The sequence below is a fragment of the Papaver somniferum genome, chromosome 7, assembly GCF_003573695.1.
Source record: "Papaver somniferum cultivar HN1 chromosome 7, ASM357369v1, whole genome shotgun sequence".
Classification (NCBI taxonomy): domain Eukaryota; kingdom Viridiplantae; phylum Streptophyta; class Magnoliopsida; order Ranunculales; family Papaveraceae; genus Papaver; species Papaver somniferum.
In genome coordinates, this window is record NC_039364.1 from 156,119,677 (window position 1) to 156,130,186 (window position 10,510).

Sequence of the window (10,510 nt, forward strand, 5' to 3'; positions counted from 1 at the left end):
TTGAATTTTTTTTGTGGGTTGTCGCTTTTGTACTTTCTTTTCATGTGTGAGAGTGAGAGTAAAGTAGTGTGGATTTTAGAACTTGTTTGAAGATATTTTAGAACTGAATTGAACACTGTTTTTCAGGTTTTTAGAACTGAACTGAATCGAATTTAACTGAACATTTTAAAACTAAACTGAATTGAAAATTTCAGATTTCGGAAATTATCGGAATAAAATTCGATATCCAATAACTTAACCATCGAAATCGGATTGAATTTTACGAATTCTATCGGAAATCCGATAACATCTTAGCCTATCAGAATCGGATTTGCCAAAATTCGTTGGAATAAAGTCCATCGACAGCCCTAACCCAACTGTTTATTAAAAGAAATTTGGAATTCAATCTGCTTTGGAAGTTCTCCATCTTCTAATTGCTCGCTATCAAAAATAATTGGGAATGGAGAAATGAACATTAGCTTATTGTCAAGTCATTAAGATTATCCATGTTACTTGGTCTTCCTATAGAGAAGTACTAATTGATTAATCATCTTTCCACTTCTTGCAGAAAGAAATAAAGAGAAGTGGTCATCCACATAACCGACCAATATATCATATAATCATGGCTATGCTAGTTAAATCACAAACATAACTGTATCTTCTTCAGAGTTTTAATGCAGCCGGAAATATTAATGTCATTAACAAAGTGTGACTGAATTCTTTGTTGTTTTTTTCTTTATTAGACACTCTAACACCTCGCTTGTTTTATTAATGAGACTAAGTAAGCAGGAATTGGACTGATAGTTGGAGATTTTGCAGGTACCCTCCCTAGAATCAAAGGGAGATACTTCGACGGGGGATTGATTGAAGACAAGGAAGTTGAGGAGATGCATTGTTTAGCTATGAACGAAGCTGTGAGTTAGGCTATATCCAAGAACATTGATAAAATAGTTTTTGAGTCAGATAGTGAAGTTTCAATAAAGTTTGTTAGTGAAAAAGCATATTATGTTCATCGGAGGAATCAGGGTATAATCTGTTAAGTAGTTTAACCTATTGGGTTGGTAAGTCAGTTAATATAATAAATAATAGAGTGGCCAAAAGATAAATCACTAAGGATTGATTATGAGTATCGTGGAAATCTTCCACATGATGTTTAAGATCTTGTATACAATGAACTCCATATTGATGATCTTCCTTCCTTAAATAATGAAAAAAATTTAGTTGAAGTTCTTTTTATGGGTAAATCAATTCTTGGAATTGAATTCAAATCCAAAAAGTTAACTGTTTGGTTGAGCTAATTAGATTAGTTTTGATTTTACCCCAGAATTCAACTCCGGTGCATAATCAAACCGTTACAATAGAAATCTATTATTTTATAGGAATCGGATTTCTAAAAAAAAATAAAAATCTTAATTTCGGAGGGGTCGGATCAGTGTAGTCAATATCGGCCGATATGCCGATATATCGCCGATATTTCGGATATCGGTCTAGCACGATACGATATGAAGGATATCGGGGATACGATATTTATCCGATAAAATCGGCCGATACAGACGAAACGAGATTTTCCAAAATTAGCCGGTAGGCCCTGTACCGGTCATTTTGTGTAAAGTCTAAGGGTAATCTTGGTTTTTCAGTTCCGGTATACGTTAAATCCCTAAAATTTCATTCGATTGTTTTCAGTCGAACTGTGGAAGAGAAAAGAAGAGGAGATGAAGTGAAAAACAGATCGTGTTCTTCAAATACCTGATTAAGCAAGTCGTGTTCTTCAAATATCATCATTGAGAATCCAATCTAAGGAAGGAACTTTTGATTAGCTGATGTTCTTCATCTAAAAATCTCAGAGACTATTGATTAATTGAAGGTTAGGGTTTTGAACCTTTTGATAATTAGTCTTTTTTTTTTTTGCTTTGATTAATTAAATTCGTCAACATCTTCAAAACCCACTTATTTTTGAGTGTTCATTCTTATTAATAACTTGTACCCACAAATTTCATCTTCAAAACCTATATCAGAAAGAAAAAAAACCCATTTTTTTCTTCATCAATTAAAGAATTTGAGGTAATAGACCTTCCTAATAGACAATGGAAATTGACAGTTAATGGTCAAATATGGTAATAGACCTTCTTTATTATTGGTTTTTTTTTTATTTTTTTTCAATCGACAATGTAAGTTGAGTCAGTCCCGTTTTACTGTAAATTAGGCCCATGAATTTGTACATGTTTTTTCAAGCAAGGACCGAGGATAATAGTAGAGATGATATTGCTAGTTGGATTCAGGTCGATGTACAATGCAGTTAATGTGTACATAATGTATGACTATATGAGCATCACCTCGTGTATTTTTTGTCCATTGCTCAGAAAACTTTGCGGAGAAGTGAAGTGTTGCTTACATTGCTCACTGGGTCATAAGGGAAGCTTTAAGAGTTGTTGCTAGCATTTAGCATTTCTAGTTTGGTTGTTGCTCATAGTTGTAGTTTTATAGTATTACTAAATTACGTTTTATCAATACTTATCCGTTTCTCTACTTATATGATGCAGTTTTTTCAAGTTGCAACCATTGGAAGTACATGTCAGTGATTGTTGCTCATAGTTGTAGTTTTATAGTATTACTAAATTACGTTTTATCAATACTTATCCGTTTCTCTACTTATATGATGCAGTTTTTTCAAGTTGCAACCATTGGAAGTACATGTCAGTGAAGTGTGACGAAACTACCAGAGTCGGTGTTCTGATTGGAGGTAATCGTTCTTGTTCCAGTTTTATCCGTAAATGTGTGGAGAAAATGTTTAATATAAAAGTATAGTCTCTAAATTTAGAACCGATATTATACCGATATTTCAACGATAATATCCCCGATATAAAATCGTACCAGTGTATCGGTTGCGGCCGAGATGAACCGATATCCGATATTAACTACATTGGGTCGGATTTCTAAAAAAATAAAAATCTTAATTTCGTATAGTTGATTTGACCTGTTTAGCTTAAGGAACTAGCCTTCAATTCTTTGAACCAAACATGTTATAAATATTAAACGGTTCTGCACGTCTCCAGATTCCAAAAACGTTGGCAAACATTGGGTTCAAGTAGAACCCAACAAAATCAAGATTACTTACTTTTTGCAAAACAGCAAGTACTCCAACAAAATCAAGATTACAATAGGATTACCTCAAATAAGAAAATCAAGTAGAACTGCTTTGAAAGTTGACAATGTATAATTGAAGAAGGAAATCTGAATTTTCTGAAGTGATGCATTGACATGGGAACCACTTAGCAGCGGAGGGAATTCCCACCACCTTCCCTTCGGAGAAGGTTGAGTGTTGGCGAGTTCCAATCTCCCCCTCTTCAAACAAAGGGCTTTCATGTTAAAATAGTCCTAGTCCTAAGGCAATACTGGATTATGTAATATCAAAGTAAAAAAAAAAAAATCATGCACATAAAAATAAGATGCAGCGGGAAATACATAATTTAGTCCCTGAAAAAGGTCGTGGTTCCAAAATCATGAACATATAGGTAAGATGGTCAATAAATGCAGATTCTTTTGCCATACTTTCAACTGCAAACATTTTCATATCCCATTTAGGCTTTCGACGATTAGTAATTGGCTGCTCCGAGTAGTAGTCTATTGCTCCATCAATCTATATGAGGTTCCGTTGTTTTTTTGTTTTTTTAGTTCTTGAAATGTTGAATCACCCAGTAGTATCCTGTTCACAATAGTAACAAGTAAATCATGCAAATACGTGTACAGAAGAACCATATAGTGGTGCATGTATTGATATATAATAGACAAATGTGTAGCTCAAGCTTAGCAAACTGAACTAATCTAAAGTATTAGAGTACGTATATAAAGAATTGTTAGTATCTTTTCCAATTATGACAGCTCATTAGAGTAACAAATTGAAAAGAATATACATGTGTCACCAATACTAGCTAACATTACTCCGCTCACGAGGATTATCCTACTGAGCCATCACTGATACATTTCCAACAATAGCACTTCAAGAAGCACTCACATGTTAATCAATAGCAGAAAAATCTATCGCAATACTTCACCAACGAAACAGGTACTCTCCTATAAGGCTGTCTACTAAAATGTGACTACAGTGACTGAACTGTAATATTCTATACCCATTGAGTTTTATCAACCATATAACTAATCACCGTCATTTTATGTAGTATAATTCACCATCAGCGAGAATGGTAAATTTCTTACTGGTACCACAAAATGTATGCAAACTACTAAAGAATTGATTGAAAATAAGTACAAGAAAATAGATGTAGAAGAACAATTGTTTGAACAATGGGGATGGCATATTATGGACGCCTAGCAAGTATCTATAAAAACTTGAGAAGATCTCTCGGAGGAAGTCTTAAAATACATTCCTAGCAACATACCATTGGAGCAACACAGCCTAGCAAGTGTCCATCCAATACTATATGGAAGAAATGATGAAACAACTGATCAGCGCAAAAATATCTAAAACTCCACACATGAAAAGCAAAAATATCTAAAAACTCTACACATTAAAACTATCAAGTTAAGATACCAACATACTTGTATTAGGAAATTAAGGTAATTGATTGGCTGCATTGCTTACCCCTTAATTAGCGTCTATCTTTATCTCTATGTAAAGAGATTGCAAATGGATTTGAGTATTGTGTCTCCAACTCCACAGTTTGCTTGAATTGAAGATGATCTCGGCTGTTTGCTTTTTGCAACAAAAATGTGGAGCATAATAGTCCACCACAAGGATAACACACAAACGACAAGGGACTAAGGGAAAAGAAAACTAATCAAGCTACACAAATGAATAAGAAACCCTAATGATCATGGAACCAGTAGATAGATTTCACAATACAAGAAGCTCTAAGATAACAAGAAATGATCAAAGACTAATACTACTACCTTGCTCATATGTGTACAAGGACTGCAAGTATAACCTGAACAAACAAACATTTAAAAAGAAACAAAACCCTGAGAATCATAGAGAGCTAAGATTCATACTCTCTTCAGGTATCAAAATGAAGGAGGTGGGCGAGGTGGAGGAACCCAATAGACATCATGAGGCATCTGACCACTGCCGCCTCCAACGCCATTTGATTGTTGAAGATTTGGTGGTAAATTGTAAAGAGGCATTGAAGATTGTTCAGTTAAACCTCCACCACCACCCCCGTGGGATTGTTGAGATGCAGAAACACCACCACCACTATTTTCCAAATTTACCCCCGAAGTTTGTGGTAACTGTGCTCCTCCTTCACCAGTTGGTTCATCTTCAATAGGCAACCTTTCATAAGTAGCGTTGGTAAATGTTGCAGCTATCACCATTACCGGACCAGAGGCAATCAATTCTCCAACTACACATCCACCAACAACCTGCCCTTGCCCACCAGCTAAATATATAGTCAACCCGGTTGCAACAGGTGGTGACGGAGCCGGCAAAAACGCACCCGACAATGACAATATCTCGAATCGGCCGTGAAGGGTCACAACAGCATCAGGTGCAGTAGGTTGCCGAAGTGTAACATTTGTAACAACGCCATTACCACTGAGAATACATACACCCCTTTGTCTCCTCCTTGCAAAAGTAGAAATAGTTTCTGAAATATCACTTCCACTACTGATCTCTAAAACATGGCTTCTAAGAGCATTAGGACTTTCACGAGTAATAATAATCGGGGGTTTAGGTTTGTTCTTAGATCCAGCCGGACGACCTCGAGGTCTTCGACCACCACTACCACCATCACCCATTTGATTTTGATCATCTTCTCGATCATTATCGCCATCTTCATCAGGGTTATCATTAGCGTTACCGCTACTATTTGTTGTAGTTGTTGTTGCTGTGGTTGTATTGATGAGTTCTTGATGATCTCTACCTGGTCCTCCAAGTCTACCTAAACCACCATGGTCATGACCACCATCATGATGATCTTCTTGGTTTCTTAGATGTAAAGATGGAGTTGATATAACTTGATTAAACCCTCCCATCCCAACATTTTCAGCCCACCACCGATTCGCCATTTCTCTGCTCTTACCCTAGTTAAGAGCAAAGGAAGAGAATTAAATGAGACTAAGAATGGATAAGGATAAAAAAAAAAAAATGAGCAAAACATATAGTTGAAGACAAATTAAAGATTACCCAAGTTGTTGGATGAACTAAAACTGGATAAATTTGTCAAAAGGAGCAACAAATTAGAAGTCAAAAAGGAATTTACCTAACTGAGAAATTATAGAAACTGCTTCAGTTTTTGTTCTTTTGCTGTTCCTGTTGTTGTAGGCTTAAAAATTACAGATCTTCAACTTGCATGAGTGATGATGACTAAGTAGTACAAAATAAATGAAAACTCTAGATATCTTGGAGCTTAGATTAAGATCCAGACACACCAGCTTATTCAGAAAACATTTTGAGTGTCTTTCCAGAAATTTCTATGTTGTAATTGAGTGTATATAGATCTGTACTTGTCTGTAAACTTAAATGTTAAAACAACCCTTTTATCTCTTTGCTTGCTTTAGTAAGAAGAACTAGCAGTGCATGTAAAGTGATAGAAACAACTAGAGTACTACTCTGACCTCTTTATTACTTGAGCAGAGATGACCAACAACTAGCAACTAGCTAGTTATTAGGGTTTCAAAAATGTGTGCTATGTGTTGTTGTTTGCTTGCAGGTAGTAGTATGGAAAAAGAAAGCAGAAGCAGCTGCAGCAGCTTTGCTTGCCTTTACAGATACGGCAAGTACAAGTTAGCCTTCATAGGACTCATAAGACACACTTGACACTTCTCTGATCTGTTGTATTGATATCTCTGGTCTGGATGTTGTTGGGGGTGTACTTGTTTTTGTGGGATATCTTTTGGTTTTTGGTATGGTACTAGGAGGGAAGAGGAAGAGGAGGAGAATCAATCTCTGGACAAAACGAGGGACCTCATCTTTTTAAATACAGTGTATAACTTAACTTTGTTTTGTCATCAGAGAAAAACCAGAGATGGGATTTGTACTAGTAGAAAACTAGAAAAAAATAATGGAAAAGAAAAGGAAAAAGTGTTGGTATTCAAGATAGGCCCCTAGACAACTGTATCATTTACGGACAAAAACCTCCTACACCTCAATAGACTGACTGACTATTAGACTCCTTGGTACCCTCACCCTTCTCATTTACTAGAATTTTTTAGTCACTTCTTCTTTTTCTTTACAAAAGAAAACTTTGAGAATGAAATTTTTTCTTGGTTTTTGTTGCTTCACCTTCAAAATCTCTTTATTCCAAGAATTAAGCATTTCACTGCCGGTAATTCCATACTTGCCGAGTGAAACTACCAAGAGAATCACCAAAAGAAGAATCAGGATGGTAAAAACTACTCCTGATGTGCTGGTAGCACTTGAGAGTGTGAAACAGCAAGTCCTGATGACATCCACGGTCAAACAAAAAGAGAATATCGGTAAAAGTTAAGCATTTCGGTAACGACAACTGTTTATAAAGCGAGTAAAATTGCTCGCCCAAGAATAAATTCAAAATTCTGCTCATTTTCGATAAAAACTACGGTCAAAGAAAGTTTTTCATTTGGGAATATTTTTACACATGTTAATAAGTAATTCCACGTGGAACCATCAAGTGGCACGATGGTACTCGTACTCCTTCTTTGGAGGAGGTAAAGGTTTGATCCGTTGGCAACCCCTATCTTGTAATTTCCAGTAGTATTTTTGGCTTCCTAACTAACCCTAGAATAGCGGATCAAAAAAAAACTAACCCTAAAATATTAGTATTTTAAGGCTCACTAGTATTATAATGTGTACTTTGATCTCCTATTTTCCTTCATTTTCATAAAAAAAATAACCTTAGAGCTTCCTCTTCTTTTTGCTCAGATCTAGTCTTTTGGGCTAGATCCGAGGAAGGATTTTAACTTTTTATGAATAAAATAAGCCAGTATATGTGTTTAGGTTTTCTTTTTTGTTGTTTCCGGTGTCCATGGACACATTTCTTCGCTATTTGGGCAATATTTTCTTCGCTCTAACAACGATTCTTTCACATCTCCATGGTGTTTCTTGGTTTGATATTCTCGATTCATCAAGAACATCAACAATTCTGCTTGGCGTCGCTTTAGATTCATCTTCAACAGGAGGGAATTAGGGCTTCCAGATTCGTTTGGATCTACAAGATTTTGGGCAAATTACTCCAATTTATTTGGAGCATCTCTTACTGAAGAAGATAATCTTTTTAAATGTTCGGAGTTGATTCTGATTCACACCATCAGTCATCACTATTACATCTACAAAAATTGGATATCTTTGCGATTCATGGCTCTTTCTCTTCGCAATGTATTTGCAATTAGTGTCCTCATTTGTATTTGGGTTTCGATTGTCTTGTATTTTGGTGTTTTTGATAATCTTGTAAGTAATCATGTAATCACTATTTTGGTTTGAATGAGTTGAAATGTGATTTCATACAAAAAAATATTGCTTAACAAAAAATAATAATAATTAGTAATTCCATATTGACCGTGGTTGTTTTCTGCCTTTTTTAAGACACCATTACCCCTTGGACCCATTGCAGAAGAATAATAGGAGGTGATGTTTACCCACGCGTGGGGACCACATGGAGGATCTAAGTCCCAGTCGACGTATCATTTTGTTATTATGTTAATGAAACATGTATCTACTTATCCCACATTTTAGAAGGAATTTTTCCAGGAAAAAAAAGTAAGCTGGTTTGACAGTAGTTTCGAACATGGGATGAATAAAATGATTCAACGAAGTCATGAAACAAAATTCGGTGTTATTATTAAACATATCCAAATATTTTGATCCATTTTATTGTGACTATGTCATCATAATGTAGAGGATTTCGGATCTCGGTCTCGTCTCGGTCAGGACCGATGAAATTTCTGGTGAAATCTCAGGGTTTTTGTTCTGAAATTTTATGCCACCTAATTAAATTCTTGATGAAGATATTGGAGATTTTAGCTTAATTCAAACTGGCATATCGTAATTTCAGAATTTCCCACAAACATGAAGAAAGTCAAGTTTTATGACTAATTTTGATTTTCTTTATAATGAAACTTTCATATTATCCCTCGACTCGCAAACTCATCTCCGTGAGAATTTCTCTGACTCATTGGAAGCACTGTCCCAATGTAGTCAATCTAGGATGAGATTTCCGATTCCGAACCACAGAGACGAATTTCTTAATCTCGGCTATAAAAGATCTAGCTGAGTAATTCGTCCAGCTAGATCTCCTATAGCCGGATTTCTTAATCTGGACGAATTTCTCAGCTAGATCTCTTATAGCCGAGATTAAGAAATTCGTCTCTGTGGTCAGGAATCGGAAATCTCATCTTAGATTGACTACATTGGGACAATGCTTCCACTGAGTCAGAGAAATTAATAATTTGCTTTATTGGAAAAATTTACCACAATCTAACAATGAGCAGACAACCATTATAGTAACAGAATTTGATAGATATAGTAGTTAGCTAATCCATACCACAACTACACATATGGAGTGCTGGTAAGTCATGACTTAACTCGCATAAATATGATATCAGTACGTTGTAAAAACCTAGTTTCTGGGTCAGACACTTGGTTTCCACCTACATTTAGGCGGAAACAATATTTCTGCTACATTTTTATTATGTATTAGGACCAAATATCTGATACAATCTTAAATTGGTTATGAACTATATTTGGTGATTGACATGGGGTTGTTTGTGATTCTTTATACCATGGCCTTTCAATTTCTTCAGAAATCTTCTTAGGTAATCCATTTTTTGGTTTTTGTTTAAGAGATACTGATTCAACATTAATAATGGGTTTTTAGGTTTTTGATTGTTTTACATCATAATCATCAACATTAGTTTCTTGTGAATCTATTATAGGAATAAAATAATAGTAGTTCTTGAATTCTTATTATCAACTTTTTCAGTATTTTAGGTTGACATTGAGATTTGTTGGTGAAGTTTTTGATGATGACCATTAGTAACAAATTTATTAGTAGATCGAAGAAGGTTCAGTTATGAATGGGAATTTTGCTATTGACTCGACATCTTTATTATATTATGTATAAAGCAGAAAAAAAAACACACAAAAACTAGATCTTCACAAGAGAATGACGTATTAACAGTATTGGTCAAGCTCTTACTTTCCTAGGTGGGAAATCAATTTTCGCAAGGTATTATTTTTTTCTCTAGTTAGCCAAGGAAATTTCCAACACCTAGCTTTGGTACCGAGTATTTGAAATATTAAGGTTGGTACATGACTAGCAGTTGACTGTGAATGTCTCTGATTGACAAAAAAAATTATTATTATGAAAATTTTATTGAAATTTACAGATTAATTCCTATTAAACCCTACTTCCTCCTTCACATATTTCGCTCCGCAACAACCATCATTCACAACAAATCTCTAGCCTCTTATTTGCAAACCTAATTAGCACTTTTATTTCATTACGATTTGATCAACTATGGATTTAAATTATTGTAAATGATACAACAACAAAAGAACACACTCGAGCGTTGTCGTTGTATATTATTATTTTGTGTTTTTTTT

General features: G+C 35.1%; 1 protein-coding gene across 3 annotated transcripts; it reads right to left on the minus strand.

Annotated features, from left to right (window-relative positions):
• Positions 1-3,395: 3,395 nt before the first annotated feature.
• On the minus strand, positions 3,396-6,954 carry LOC113298844 (AT-hook motif nuclear-localized protein 20-like). Of its 3 annotated transcripts, none has more exons than XR_003334413.1 (3): positions 6,197-6,954; positions 4,577-6,012; positions 3,396-3,682 (listed from the first exon to the last, which is right to left on the minus strand). XR_003334413.1 is itself a non-coding variant. In XM_026547707.1 (2 exons), exon 2 carries the CDS (start codon positions 5,995-5,997, stop codon positions 4,996-4,998), a length of 1,002 nt encoding a protein of 333 aa, XP_026403492.1. In that variant the 5' UTR covers positions 5,998-6,012; positions 6,192-6,954; the 3' UTR covers positions 4,787-4,995. The 3 variants fall into 3 exon arrangements, 1 of the variants encoding a protein (XP_026403492.1); XR_003334412.1 differs by having other exon boundaries at positions 6,192-6,953; XM_026547707.1 differs by lacking the exon at positions 3,396-3,682 and having other exon boundaries at positions 4,787-6,012; positions 6,192-6,954.
• Positions 6,955-10,510: the final 3,556 nt, after the last annotated feature.

Coding starts and splice junctions, on each gene's coding strand:
- LOC113298844 (XM_026547707.1), bottom strand. CDS start 5,997: ATGGCGAATCGGTGGTGGGCTGAAAATGTTGGGATGGGAGGGTTTAAT.